The sequence below is a fragment of the Augochlora pura genome, chromosome 5, assembly GCF_028453695.1.
Source record: "Augochlora pura isolate Apur16 chromosome 5, APUR_v2.2.1, whole genome shotgun sequence".
NCBI classification, from domain to species: Eukaryota; Metazoa; Arthropoda; class Insecta; order Hymenoptera; family Halictidae; genus Augochlora; species Augochlora pura.
The window spans coordinates 18,375,838-18,392,102 of record NC_135776.1 but is presented as its reverse complement, the minus strand read 5'-3'; the positions used below and the strand labels follow the sequence as shown (position 1 = coordinate 18,392,102).

Sequence of the window (16,265 nt, the reverse complement as noted above, 5' to 3'; positions counted from 1 at the left end):
AGTATCTCGTTATTTAAAATTAAATTTAATAACCCTTAACTGACGTAGTACCATTTTATATAGTCATTCTATGATATAATATAAATACTGCTATCTATTATTTATTTATAAAAAAATCGATTTTCCTAATCCATCAACCGAAAGATTTTATGTTAATAATTCCATTGCACTACGTAATTAATTTAAAAACAAAACTTGGCTTCTGAACCATCCAACAAAAAAATATATAAAAACACAATATTTCAATTCAGATTAAAAAATGAAAAATGACTCACCTCTGCAATATAACATTGAAACGTAAACCAAAAAATGCGCTACAGTTTATGTCACTAATTCGAAGAAACACGATATTCCAATTTAGATTACAAAATGAAAAATGCTTTGCCTCTGTAATATAACATCCAAACAAAAATCAAAAAATGCGCTACAGTTCATGTCACTGAATCATTCTTATACTTAAACGTCCGTCGATAATTCTTCAAAAAGGCGCGCCGCGCGGTATTTGGCAAAAGCCTTTCGTTTCCCGTGAATCTGCGGAAAGATATCGTCGACGAAAAGCGCGAGAATTCCAGAGGTCTGAGTCAAGTTCGAGATTTCGGTATGCGACGTGGTCACGTGACGCCGGGATATATTTCTTTTTAGGCGAGGCCCACTCCGGCACACTTGACCTCCGTGCAGGCCGAGCAAATTTTGGCAACGGCCTGCGAAAATGAGAGCGACAACGCGAAGCGCATGAGAGTCGGTATGGAGCCGGTGTCACAGCCTATGCCAACACTTCCGGCGGCAACGGTGAGTAACATTACTATGAATATCTATTGGAACCTTCTGCACTCGGGCGGACCTCGTCTTCCGTGTTCGTCTTCGTATCATTTTCTTCCGAGGACTATTATGTTCTATAGTCTTTGCGGAGACACGTGTCTCTCGATTTAGGCTAATTTTATTTAGACATGGATTTGTGTGACATAAATGAGTATTATATAAATAGAGTATGTACCTATGTGGAAAAGATGAATTATTGTATGGTGCTATAACGTAATATAATATAAAAATATTTTATAGTATTATATAATATAGTACAATATATATAGTAATATTTAATTATTAATATTACTAATATATAGTATTATATAATATAGTACAATATATATAGTAATATTTAATTATTAACATTACTAATATATAGTATTATATAGTATGATATAGTATAGTATGATATAATATAATATCAATTTAAGCTAATTTTCGTAAAATATAGATTTATTTGTCTAAATAGAAAAAATAAAATATTATATTATAGAATATAGTATAATATGGTATAATATAATACAATATAATATTTGCTCGAAATATGAAGCCTGCCCAATTATTTAAATTCAGAAACCGACGCATTAATTAAACATCTAATTTTCGGAAGAATATTTACACTAAAAATTGCTCAAACTGCACAGAAAAATTATTTTAATCTAATATTAATATATCAAAACATAATTATCGCAATTTTGATTACTAATGAAAAAGATGTTACAATTTCTGCTTACTTTGTTCCGCGTTGAATTTCGACCGATATCGCGTGCACGGCGCGTAAATGATGTATGCAAAAAAGAGTGAGATTGTTTATTACAATTAACTGCACCTGTTCGAGATGAATGATTAGGAAGCGCCGACTTACGTGTGCTTTTTTAAAAACAACACGTGATTCATACATTTCGGTACAGACACGCGTTCCAACCGTATCCGGTCGACTATGCGCGCGATCCATAAATCAACTCCTGTAACTCCTGTTACGCTAGTGATAAATCCAAATTTTGCAGGTGTTCAACTAAGGTAACTTTCGTAATTGATAACATAATTACGAACAGGAAGACACCATTTTTCTTCATTATTAGTGTCCGATTTTTTTTCTCCGTGAATTTAGAAAATGTCACCCTGTTCACCGCGTTATTCTGTGAAAGACGTTTTTGTGTCGACACGTTCGATGTTTTATTGTCTTTTATTCTTTTGCAGAATTTTAGTTAACGAAATAAATGATTCTAATATTATTTGGAAAAATCGAAGTGTAATTTTCTATTTATCTCCTTGTAGTCACTTTAATAAGTTATAGCCTCTATAGGAGACTCTACTACAATATAGCTATACTATGCTATACTGTACTATATTATACTGTGCTATGCTATGCCACAATATACTTATACTATGCTGTACTATACTATATTATACTGTGCCATGCTACAATATACTTATACTATGCTATACTATACTATATTATACTGTGCTATGCTATGCTATAATATACTATACTATATTGTACTATGCTACACTATGCTATAATATAATATACTACACTATATTTTGCTATACTATATTAGACTACGCTATGCTATGCTATAATATAGTATACACTATATTATACTATGCTATGCTGTGCTATGTTATGGTATGTTATAACATTCATATTATATAGAACTATATATATATACTATTCTATACTATACTATACTACTATGCTATGCTATGCTTCAATATACTATGGTATACTATAATATACTGTATTATATTATATTGTATCGTATTGTATTGCATTGCATTGTATTCCATCGACCATAAACCGACCATAACCGATTTATAACCGGTAAAGTATTAAATATAAATCGACTTAGGTCACTATCAAAATAAACGACCCGATCAAGGATTAGTAAAAACGATTAATCGCGGAGGTGCAGCGCAGTTATGACAGAAAATTTCGGGAAAACCGGCAAAGTTCCTCGATCGGCGGGACGCCGCGTAGATCCGTCGAGGATCCACGGTTCGCGATCACGTCCGAATCGACCTCGTGACGCAACACCGCCGGGCGACGATAAAGTTTTTCATAAAAGCGTCCGGCGACAACGGCGGCGACGGCGGCCCCGGTCATAAAATTATCGCGCGTAGAAATCCGAGAGCTGGCGTCTCTCGCGCTGGCTCCTCTCTCTCTCTCTCTCTCTCTCTTTCTCTCTCTCTCCTCCTCCTGCGCAACGGCTTCGAACGAGCCGCGCGCGCGATACGTGAAACGAAGCTAGGATTGATATAGGTATGGTCGGAGAAGACTAGAGTGATAACCCCGGGGGTCGCGCACCTCTCCCACTCTCTGATGCAATACGCGCGCACACACTGACCACGTTCCGCGCGTGCTGCGCGCGGAACGACGGAAAAATTGAAACGCTCCGCCGCGGGTCGGGCGAGACGTCAACAAGCCTCGAACCGCGCCGCGGACGACTGGCTGCTCTGTTATCGTCGCGGGGACCTGTTTGAAATTTCAATTAACCTTCTCGATGCGGCCCGGTGAAGCGTCGCCTGTCGTCGAAAATCGCATACTTTTGGCTACGACGCGGACTTAAGCTCCGCGCCTAAGTTGTTGCGGAGTCCGATCGCAGTCACGCGGACGAACTCGATTATAGAGATAATTCTTCATCGAGTCTTCTTTCAGGAAAATTTAGGGAAATAGGGCGAATTTTGAGTTGTTTATTGTTGGATAATTATGTAATAATTATCTTTTTATTGTTGAATTCAATTGCGCTACGGTGATTGATGTTTGTTGGTCTTTGATCATTTTCTCTTGCAGTACGATTATTAGATTAATTTTTCATTTAATTAATTATATATTAGTAGAGTTTGTTTGTTAGTAAGAAATTCTTGTGGCAAATGGAAAAGTTATGTTTTTTTTTGTACTGAAAAGATACTAATTTGTATCCTTCTGTTAAGTATGGAAAATGCTATTTTTATTTCTTTACCTTTGAACTTATCTCGATTCTGAATAATAAATGAAACGAGGTTAATGTTAACACAAGCTTTGACATAAACAAACTATAATTAATCGCAATACAGATACAAGAAGTATTATCAATGAATGAAAGATTATATCAATGGGTATATGAATATACATTAATAAACGCAATTGATACTGTTAATCAGTATCATGTCAACATTGTATCAATATCATATCTATAGCATATCAATAATTAATATTATTACCATATCAATATCTTAGCAATAACATAGAATATTATAACAATAGCATATAAATATCATATTAATAAACATAATATAAATATATCAATATATCAACAAATGACAACTTTCTAAAGGGTTATTTCGACCGTACAAATAACAATTTCATTTACACCTACCACGTTAAAATATTATACACCTAACAAGTATTGATTATTCTAAACAAAATATCATCGTTCTTAACACTAACTATACCACAGCGGGTCATATGATCACATTTCTTATTTTATAATCATTAAAATCGCAAAACTATTTGCATTGAAAATTATTGAATATAAATCTCTCTAATCTAAAACGTATCACTGCAAAGATAATATTTGAAATATTGTCAATAATTGAAATATTGTAATTTCAATCTTATAATTTGCATAAAGCAACACTGTCACTTTTACTCATCTTCAGTGCTCTCGCTACGCTTCAGCGTTAAATCATCGTTTCGTAGTATCACCTTTCCAGAAACCGGTCTTCGTATAATATTCCCTAGAATATTTCATTATCAAAAATAAACTTGGACAGTTCAGAAACAGAAGCCGCGCACGCACGCACACACACACAAGCACACGCGCGCGCTCATTCTCTCTTCTCCGAAAATGATGAATGGCTTGGTTTTTATACATCGCCCTGTCACGTTAGAATTGATTTGTCGTATGTGTTTCCTCGGGACACCGCGCGGCTATAATTCAAACGTCTAAACGTGTCGAACCTTGAGGACCCTGCACGGTTATCGGAATTTACAAGCTCGGTTGCAAAATACCGAATGATCGACAACGATCGCCGCTTTCATAATCCGGCGTTAGCTGAAAACAATTCGATTCGGTGACGTAAATCACGTTTCTAGAAAATTTTCATTCACGTTCGAGAATATAACCTATATGATGTTAAAATCTAAGATGTTAAAACCTAAGATGATAAAACCAATTAATAAATTACGATGTTATTATAAATTAAATTGATTTATTTAGATTATCTTTAATTAACTTTGAAAATTGAATTAACTTTAGAATAGATTTTATTAGTATAAGATATATATTTTTGTTAATTCATTTAATTAGTATGTGGATATTAATGCGTTCAATTAATATCATATTCAGGCATTTGTTATGTTTATATAAAATCGTAGCACATTGTCTCAAGATAACATTACTTTTTAAATAAAAAATTGATGATAAAATAAAATTTATATTAAAATAAAATTCACGTTAAAATAAAATTATTGTTAAGTAATAATACATATTAGATAATTTATATAGTATTAATATAATTTATAGTAAATTAGATAATTTAAATTTGGCAGTGTAAATCAGACAATGTAAATTTAACAATGTAATTTCGATAATGTAAATTCGACAATGTAAATTGGGCAACGTAAATTTGCCCATGTTAATCGGATAATGTTAATTTGACAATGTAAATTCGACAATATAAATTAGATAATGTGAATTCGACAATATAAATTAAACAGTTTAAATCTGACAATGTAAAGTAGACAATATGAATTTAGCAATGCAAAAGTGAGCCTGGAACATGACGTAACGAAAGGCGCCCCAAAGTCACCTTTCCGCTAATCATTTTTACTTTAAATTCGACTGGCCAAACCAAAAACCGCATCGCGACATTAAAAATTACCCGGCAGCTTCCATCCGCATGATTTTCCAATGAACGAGATACACCAGCGGAATCTTGGTAATCAGGCGATAGCGAGGCGGAATTCACGGTACCGTAGCTTGTCGTCTCGAGTCTGGGCTGGGCGTTACAAGCAAACACGCGCAGCCCAGAGAGAAGTTGCATACAGGAGAGAGAGAGAGAGAGCAGAGAGCAGAGAGGAGAGAGGAGAGCGAGCACGTTGAAACTCTCGCCGGTACATCCTCGGATATCCTCTCTCCGGTTCGTTCATCCTGATCGCGGAAAAGCATAGAGAGTCAGAGTCGACTTTTCCGAGTGTGTTGCGAGAGCGCGCACTGGCTGCCGTAGACATCAGAGCAGAGAGAGAGAGAGAGAGAGAGAGAGAGAGAGAGAGAGTCGGCTGGGGTCCAGGGGCTGCACAGCAGCGGCGGCGTGTCGTTGGCGCACCTAATCCTCCCTCTGACCTCTTGAATAGTGCACATCCACCCTCCGACCAGGCGCCCCCTTCCCCGCCTCGCCGCTCACCCCCTCAGCCCACGCCGTTTCCCGGTTGAGCTGTGCAAGAAGCTAGAAACTTGGTTTCTCGTTTCGACTTATCTACGTTGAAAATCCCTAGCGAGGAGAAGCGAGAGATACAGAGAGGCAGTGGCACGGAGAGAGAGCGAGAGAGAGAGAGAGAGAGAGAGAGGGACGGAGAGCCGGGACCGATAACCTCTCCGGCGACCTAAACCTAACCCATTAAGGAGAAGACCGGGGTTCGTGCACGGACGCGCGCGGCTATCTGCCGCGGTGGCCACCTATATAATTGACGTCAACGCACACTGTGCTCGCCTTTCATAAAAACACCTCCCTACATCCGTTCTCCTCTCTCTCTCTATCTCTCTCACTCTCTCTCTCTCTCTTGACGATTTCATTCCTCCGTGGCCGAGCGCGGCGGCGGCGGCCGCCTGGTATAGCGCGCTGCTCCTCGCTTATATTTCTTTCGCGATTTCGTTCCTCCCCTTTCGTTCGCCCTCCTCTTTCCACGAATTAATTTCCTCGGCCATCGCCGACCGGCTTACTCGCGTTCGAACTTCTCAGCCCGACGCATCTGGCCGGGTGCAAGCCTCTTCCTCGGCTTCCGCCAGCTTCCTCTAGAGCTTCCCCGAGGCTTTTACTAGCTTCTAATGGTAGAACTGCTTCTCCTCTCCCTAATTCCTGTTTGCCTCGCTTCTACCACCTTCTGCCAGCTTCGGTTGGCTTCTCTTCCCTGCCATTGGTTTTCGACAGTTCCCCTTGGATTCTGCCAATTTAACTCTTGCTTCGAACTTCTTTCTGCTTACTCTAGATTACTTCGGTCTCTTTTAGCTTCTTTTTGTTTTTGTTAACCTTCTTTTTGTATCTTATCTGACTTATTTTTAGCATACTTCATTCTCTTGTAGCTTCTTCGCGCCTCCGATAACTTCTTTCTACTTCGTTTGGCATGCTCTAGATTCCTCTTGACTCTTCCTTTAGATTCCTCTAAATTCCTCTAACTTTCTCTAGCTACCTCTAGATTCCTCCAGATTTCTCGAAATTCCTCTAAATTCTTCTATAGTCCTCTAAATTGCTCTAGATTCCTCTACATTCCTCTAAATTGCTCTAGATTCCTCTACATTCCTCTAAGTTGCTCTATATTCCTCTACATTCCTCTAGATTCTTCTACATTCCTCTGGCCTCCGTTAGATTCTTTCACATTCCTCTCCATTCCTCTGGCTTCCTCTAGATTCTTCCACATTTCTCTACATTCCTCTAAATTGCTCTAGATTCCTCTACATTCCGCTAACCTGCTCTAGTTTCCTCTACATTCCTCTAGATTCCTCTACATTTCTTTCGATTGCCCTACATTCCTCTAAATTCCTTCACATTCCTCTAAATTCCTCTATATTTCTCTAGCTTCCTCTAGGCTAGCTCTAGATTGCTCTAGGTCCCTCTACATTCTTCAAGCTTCTTCTGGATTCCTCCAGATTCCTCTAAATTTCTCCAAATTTCTCGAGACTTCTCCAGATTGCTCTAGATTTCTCTAAATTCCTCTAAATTGCTCTAAATTGCTCTAAATTCCTCTACATTCCTCCAAATTCCTTCAGATTCCTCTAAATTTCTCCAAATTCCCCCAGACTTCTCCAGATTGCCTTAGATTTCTCTAAATTCCTCTAAATTCCACCAAATTGCTCCAAATGTCCCGCCTTGTCAGCCGACAGGTGATCAGGGGATGATCGCACCTCGTACGATCGCGGCGCGGAAAGAACGCCCAACGCGGTCCGCCGATTCCAGCCGTATATCCCTGCCTCGACTGGCTCGTGACACGTGCTGTTTCGGTGATTCCGCTCGCTTCGGCCTGCCGAAGATAAACCGGCTGAATGGAGCGGGCCGCTGGTGCCGTCGTCAGTAATCGGTTCCGCGTTTCCGTGGACGGTCCACCGTCGCCGCCGCCGACGCCGCCGCGCGTTCTCGATCGATCCGGACTCGCGCGTGCTTGGCGCGCTGGACACAGGTGGCAAAGCAACGGTCTAGAAATCGCGGTGGATTATGGGATTTGTGACAACCGACGGTGGGATGCGGAGTAAAAGACTGTAGCGACCGTGCAAACATGAGGAAGAAGAACCTGAGGGTGGTGCACAAGCAAGTGTACGACCGCGAACTTGCGCAGCAGGTACATCTCGACGCCGCGGCTTTTGTTTGGAGCGTTGCAACGGTGGTTGATTTTTCTTCCAAGAGAGGAGAGGAGAGAGAGTTTTGCGAGAGAGTTTCGTACTGCGTCGTACTCGCGCGGTCGCCGATAGTCGGGAATTAGGTCAGAATTCGGAAAAATTCTACGGCAGCTGATAATTGTTTCTCGCGTGCTCGCCAACGGTGGAGGGGACCGTCTGTGTGTCGGCCAATCCCCGTGGTCGGCGAATGTTACGATTATGGTCCATTTAACCGGCGAACCAAAAGTCGTGCCCTGACTGAGACCTGAATAGATTCCGATGTGATCGTCGTCTTGCGATTGTTCGGTGCGCTGTTTGGAAAATCTTCTACCGCGTTCCAGGGGTGAAAGAGTCTTTGACTAAGTGTATGTGACGACTATATACGTCATGGAGACGCGGCAGAATATTATATCGCGACGATCATATCCGTCAATTTTTGTTTCAATTTCATATCTAACCCTTTGCACTCGAGCGGTGACTGGCGGAGGCACCGCTAAAAATTGCATTGGATTCTAAACTCGAATTTGTTTTAATTACTAAATATGAAGTTTTAGCAATATAAAAATAATTTTACAATTTTAACAACGTCGCGGAGTCGTCACTGTAAAGGGTTAAATATAAGAACAATTGCAGATGAAAACAGGCTATAAACAAAATTGTTGTTATTTAATCTTGTTATTTAAAGCATTCGGTGTTTTAAGTTATTGAAAATAAGACGCTGCTAATTAACAAAGCTGTAATAATAGAAACCATAGTGCAAGGGGTTAACGCGCTGTGAACAGTATTAATCAAGTGCATATTTGCGGAAGGTACATTATCTTCGGCAAATGCGCTCTCAAGCAATGCTGAGTTTTTGTTTACGTTCTTATCCGATGCTTGAATAATTGCCGCGAGAACTTTAACCCCTCGCCGCCTAGGTCACACACTCGTCACGTAGATGTCAAGTGTAACCTGTTAAAGAATCTTATTTTCCTCGAAGTCAGGTCAATATTTCGTTTTTATTTTTTTAATAGCAACATTTAACCTCCTCGCGCCTTTTTGACCACGTGTACGTACGTTAATCAGTTATAGTTAAACAAGCATAAAAATATAAAAAAGAGAAATATTCGGCATTGAATTATTTAACGTTTATTATTATAGATATTAACATTTATGATCATTATCATTGTGATTGTTAACAGTTATTGTGATTATTATTATGCCTATTAACATTTATTATAATTATTATTACGATTATTAATAATTTGTGGTAATTATTATTGTGATTATTAACATTTATTATAATCGTTATTATGCTTATTATTATATATATTTCAATACTTGCGATATCATTGGAAAAAGGAAAGAAAATCACGTTTGAAAATCACTTAAATAAGCAATACTTAAATAAGTAATACTTAGTAAAACTTAAATGAGTAATAATTGTTAGAGATTATTAATAATGATTATTTTATTATTACCAACTATTTATTGTTTATATTATAACTATATATATTACAGCTATATTAGTTTAACTAATCATTAGTTAAAGCTAAATAAGTAATAATAGTGTAATAAGTAATAATTATTAAATAAATAGTGATAAACAAGAAAAATGCCAATCGACATAGCCACGAAAGTAACCGCAATTGAATTAGTCAACGATGAGTTCCTTATCGATGATAACAGCAATCATTTCAACGAGAATCCGTCGCTTTGACCAAAGGGTGAAAAAAGAACTTAGAAAACTGGCTTAGAAAACGCGAGGATCCTGAAACTAGCTTCGCGAATATGAAAACGCGAAAGCTCGCCGGGGGTGGTTTTTCCTTTCGTTCGTTTCAGCGTTGAGAAAGTGGCTAAGATCCGCCCGTTTTGGTTACAGCAAACGGACGTCCGGTCAAGTTTGGAGCATTTCTCGAGTACGCCGGTGAAATCACTTCCGATCAAGAGGGAGGATACACCGCCGACATCGTTAACGTCCCTAGCGCCGTTAACCAGCTTGGCGAACTTACCGAGCAGCACGCTCTCATCTACACCCCTATCTCTCGCGCCGGCGTCGAAGCTGCTCACACCGGCGGATAACAAGGGTCTCATGAGGTCAGTAACACGAATTTCACCTTAGGTCGAAAATACGAAATTATTATAACTCCGGATAAGGAAGAAGGGTTCCCGAGATTATTTGGAGGAATCTTTTCACTAACTAGTTATTTTAATTATTTTAACCAGTTATTAACTAGTTACTACAATTACTCGATTGTATGCTATTAGAACAAATATTTACCAGGAACCATTAAACAATTACCAGGAGTATTTTATGGATTTATTTAAAGTTTAAATATTTTGATATGATTCATGAAGTTTTGCTGTAAAATTTTAACATTAAAAAGCTAGTAATATCTATACTGTAAAAGATATAGATATATTTATTTATTTATTTATATAGTAGTGTTATGTATTTTTTAATACTTTGCTTTATACATAGTTCACTAAATTTATACATAGATGTCATGCTAATTAGAATTAATTTTAAGAAATTAACAAAAATAGAATAAATAATCGACCTTAGCCGAAAAAATGACCGCACGTCGCGAAAATGCCGCGTCCCATAGTAATCGATTCCTATCCGCGCGTTCGAGTGATCTCTCATTCACCGATCGGCGGAGTAACAACGGCTCCTTTGGTCGTAGATAAAGCGTCCCGCGCGTAGCTGGTCAAAGGTCACGGAACGAAAAGTGTGTGTGTGTGTGAGAGAGAGAGAGAGAGAGAGAGAGGGGGAGAGAGAGAGAGAGCCGGAGGCGGAACCGGGCGGAGCTAATCAATGCTACACACACCTTATCGTTAACACGAATCTCGGTCGGGTTTTTTTTTCAGCCAGGCAACGATAGTCAGCTCCTCGGCCGTTAATGGTGTTGCCAGCGGCGGTGCACCCACGGCGATGTACAGACCGAACTTCAGCCAGGCGTTCCAGCGTGCCGGGCCGACGACGGTGCCGCCGACCCTGTCCGCCGGACTGTACCCGACGCAGAGCTTCACGTCCGGCCTCCTGAGCAACGGTACACAAAGTAATATTGGTTATCGGTGTCCTTATAATTTCGCTTCCGCTTACGTCTCGTTTGGTAGTGTTTTCACTTTGACAATATTTCTCAGTTTGACAGTATTCTTATTTGACAGTAATTTCAGTCTGACAGTATTTTTATTTGACAGTACTTTCATTTGACAGTATTTCCACAGTATTTTCATTTGACAGTATTTCCATTTGACAGTATTTCCACAGTATTTTCATTTGACAGTATTTCTACAGTATTTTTATTTTTAGTTTGACAGTATTTTCAGTCTGACAGTATTTTTAGTTTGACAGTATTTTCAGTCTGACAGTATTTTTATTTGAAAGTATTTTTATATGACAGTATTTTCTTTTGACGGTAATTTCAGTTTGACAGTATTTTTATTTGACAATACATTCATTTGACAGTATTTCCACAGTATTTTCATTTGACAGTATTTCCACAGTATTTTTATTTGACAGCATTTCCACAGTATTTTTAATTTGACGATATTTCCACAGTATTTTCATTTGACGATATTTTTATTTCGCAATACTTCCATTTGACAGCATTTCCACAGTATTTTCATTTGACAGTACTTTCACAGTATTTTCAGTTTTACAGTATTTTCATTTGACAATATTTTTATTTGGCAATACACTTCCATTTGACAGTATTTCCATAGTATTTCCATTTGACAATATTTCCATAGTATTTTCATTTGACACTATTTCCACAGTATTTTTAGTTTGACAGTATTTCCATTTGACAATATTTTTCAGTTTCACAATATTTTTCATTTGACAATATTTTTCATTTGACAATATTTCTACAGTACTTTCAGTCTGACAATATTTTTCATTTGACAATATTTTCATTTGACAGTTTCTTTTTAATCCGCGCGGTGCTCTCTAATGGTTCCACAGCTGGCTTGTCAGACTATTCCCGCGGCCCTGTTCGTGGCTAGTCAACGAAGTTGCCGGAATCATTAGAGCACACACACGTAGCTCGAACCTACTCCCACGAGATAAGACGTTTCTTCTATTCGTTTGGATGAGGAACTGAGTCACGCGCGCGCAGATCGTCGATCGAACTTTTCAGCTTCTGTTTGGTTTATGCTCTGTTTTTATTAAACGAGGTCCCAAAAAAGGCATTTCTCGAGTTTCACCTTCAAATTGCATTGTTTGATTAGCAATGATACGGTGAAGGGTTGTAAAATTAGTTTTTAACTCGAATTTTAAATTTGTTTTAATTTTTTCTTGAATATGTTTTTATGACTGCTTTTTTATTATAGCCATTTTTATCGTTGGTAGTCGTTGTAATTTGGTATAGTTAACAATAATAGTAATAATATTTCTAATATTCTAATATTCTATTCTATCCTATTATATATCGATATATTATATATAATATTAATATTTATAGTATTTATATTGTATAACAATCTTCAACGAAACTTTTCATTTGAAGCAAATTGAAGAACTAATTACAAAACTAAAACAATGGCTGTCGATCATGATCGACGATCTCTTCTGCTTCAATTTTTCAACCCCATAGCAACCCCCATGGGGTTGATAGCGACTCCATAACATTTTTAAATTAAAAACGTAACTTGTTCAAAATCATATATTTTCCAGTGAATTTTTAAAAAATGCTATAAAAACAAATTTGTCTTTATTAGAATTATCTCTATTTGGTAAAAAATTAGAATTTAATTTATTTGGAGAATTAAAAAGAACAAGAGTCAATTATTTTCTTTAATATACAATCTCCGAATTATCTTTATTTGGCTATTAATGATTCTTTGCGAAATAACAAATTGAGAACGAATACGTGTTAGCACCCTATCCAAGTAGTCGTACGCTTGAAATCTGCTTGAAATCTGCTTGTAATCCGCTCGAACCCCGCTAGAAACACGCTTGAAACCGCCAACGAAAATCTCCATCCCCCAATCCGTATCTAACCACGGTTCTTCTTTCAGGACCGACCGACCTGAGCATGAAGAACACGAAGCCGTTGCTTAGCCACAAGCTGAACGCGACAGAGATGACGGCGGTGAGGCAACTGATCACCGGCTATCGAGAGTCCGCGGCGTTCTTGCTGAGGTCCGCCGACGAGCTGGAGCAACTGTTACTCCAGCAGCCATAGAGCTACATATAAACGGCGTTCGGTCAGCTGATTAGTTCGTAAATTCAGCCGGGCGAAGGAAGAAGAATCGGAAGAAGCGACACGCGCGAGAGTCAGGGTGTCGGCGAACGCTACGAGTCCGGAGACTCTAACGCCGGCATAAGCGAGCATCGACTGCGCGCGAGAGCCGGCACAGTCGACGCCGCCGTTACCGACGGTCGGTAACGCGCTTCTCCCATCCTGCATTAGAAAACGCATTACCGGCTCGTCCTCGAGACAAAGAGGCACCGATATCGCGTCGACAGCGGCGTTCACCAGACGATAGCGGGGGTTCTTCGATGATCGTCGAAGGGTTGTTATGGTCCCGAGGGACCTCGCCGGCGCAGGCAACCCGACGCGCCGGGTTATCTCTCGCAGAGTTCCACGCGACACATGGCGATGAAACGCGGAGTTTTAAGACTAGATTTAAGGGAACTATTCAAACAGGGTGTACATAGAGAGGATTTACAGAATATTTACTTAACTACCGATAAGCTTAAGCTTAAACGACGGGACGGCGTGTGAGGTGTGCGTGCGTGTGTGTGTGTGTGTGTGTGCGAGCGTGCGCGAGACGCGTCGGATTTGAAGAGCGTGTATCGCTCTGCGAGGGTGCTGTCTAAGAGCCGGACGAAGGTCGCGAGGATGATCCTCGACGGTTCAAAACCTGTCGAGATATAGAGCTGTGCGTATCGTCGTTGACAGGTTCTTCTTTTTCCTCGGCGGAGCGGCGTAACTGCGATCGCGTGTACATACGACTGCTCGCGTCGACGTCCGATCGATTGAACGGCGATCGATTAAACGGCGATCGATTGAACGGCGATCGATCGAACGGCGAAGGGGCGCGAGCAAAGCGGAACGATCCGCGACGCGTCCACACGTGTACATATGTACCTATAGGCGAGCGTCTGTCGCCTATATACAAGGCGAGTACACGCATACCCTCGCGCGCGGACTCATGTATATAAATAGGTCGCAAGATGACTGTTCTTTACGCTGGAGAGACGAACCGGCGCGTGTTTATTCATAGTTTAGTCGTACACCGGGGCGCAGCCACGTTGGCCCGGCACACTGAGAGGGAGAGAGAGATGAGAGAGAGAGAGAGAGAGAGAGCATTGTACTTGAAGCGTGTTGTGCAGGTTTCGTCGACGATCGTGGATTCAAATTGGTCGACGATGTTTCCTCGAGGCGCGCTGAACCCTCGACCGGTCGGTCCACGTTTTGTTCTCGAGAAGTAGGGGCTCGGTGACGCTGCGTGACACATTTCTTGAGAATTTTTGGGAATCATCGATTTTGTAAATTTAAAAATCTGAAATGAAATTCATCGATTTTTAAAATTTTTTAAATTTGGAATTAAATTCATTAGATTGTTTAAAACGATCGACGGAAGCGACGGGGAAATGAATCCAAGTTGCTTACCGCCATTTTGGTTCTCTAAGGATAGAACTTGTCTTTTTATTTCGAGGGGAAATGTTATTAACAATTTAAATTTTATTTCGACGCTTTTGGTTAACGTGGTATTATTTTAACGTTGTATAGGGTGCCGAGAAATGTTTGTCGTGAGCAGGTTAGGTGAACTCTGCAACACCTTATGTCTTTGGTCGATTTTTGCAAGGATTTTTCTCCAACTTTTGTTTTTAAAATTTAAATTTCCATTTTTAAAATCGTATTCACATTTTCATTTTTAGAAACGTATTCAAATTTTCATTTTTAGAATCGTATTCAAATTTTCATTTTTGGAATCGTATTCAAATTTTCATTTTTAATATCGTATTTAAATTTTCACTTTTAGAATTATATTTAAATTTTTACTTTTAAAATCCCATTTAAATTGTCACCCTTAAAATCGTATTTAAGTTTACACTTTTAAAATCGTATTTAAATGTTCAATATTAAAATCGTATTTAAATCTTCACTTTTAAAATCGCATTTAACTTCTCTCTTTCAAAATCGTTTACAAAACAATAAAAATAACAATCCTAACTGTTATAAAAATCTGTTAAAGACACTTTTGCTTCAACTATTTCCAACAGAGTTCAACCATTTACGAACAATATTTTTTACACCCTGTATAAATTATAATTTTGAAAATAAAATTATTATAACAATCTTAGATCGACGAATCTTTCTTTCGTCGACTATAGCTGTTACGACGATTCTCGGAAGTAAACTAAAGAGACTAAATAAAAATTGTTGTGCTTCGATCATTCATCGGACTCGTTGATTTCAATCGGAGAACGTGTTTTATCGAGAAGGAAGGGACGAGTGGTATGTGCGAGGCTGTCGAATAAAAAGAAATTTATAAATATCGATGTAATATTTTCGCACGGATACCGACAAAACAAAAACTATATACTATACGAAGAAGACTTTTATGGGACCACGTGTAATCAAATCTTCAGAAACATCGAATTTCCTGGAAGCCATGAAACGAAATGGTTTCTTCTTTGAACGCGTAAAATACGTTCGTACGATTACGAACAAATTGAATTGGATCGATTTATTCATTCGATGCACGATTATATGTTATTATTATTGTAATCGATTGTTTTATAATTTGTATAAGATCGTGCACGATCGTCGCGCGTTACCAAATTATTTTTCAACAAATGAATCATTTCAAGAAATAATCAATAATCACCGCAGCGTTGTTAAGTGAAGCCTAGTTCTTGAAAACAAAACGGGACGTCGAACTTTCATATGG

The 16,265-nt window shown here is 38.9% G+C and overlaps 1 protein-coding gene across 3 annotated transcripts in view; it reads left to right on the top strand.

Annotated features, from left to right (window-relative positions):
* Positions 1 to 14,901, top strand: part of LOC144469767 (nucleolar protein 4-like) — a 154,095-nt gene extending 139,194 nt beyond the window's left edge. For 2 of the 3 annotated variants that reach the window (XM_078180368.1, XM_078180366.1), the window contains 4 exons: positions 643 to 789; positions 10,237 to 10,451; positions 11,226 to 11,416; positions 13,380 to 14,901. In XM_078180368.1, coding sequence (XP_078036494.1) covers positions 643 to 789; positions 10,237 to 10,451; positions 11,226 to 11,416; positions 13,380 to 13,546 — 720 coding nt within the window. In that variant the 3' untranslated portion in view covers positions 13,547 to 14,901. The remainder of the gene's footprint in view (positions 1 to 642; positions 790 to 10,236; positions 10,452 to 11,225; positions 11,417 to 13,379) is intronic. The other variant, XM_078180367.1, reaches the window with a different exon arrangement.
* Positions 14,902 to 16,265: the final 1,364 nt, after the last annotated feature.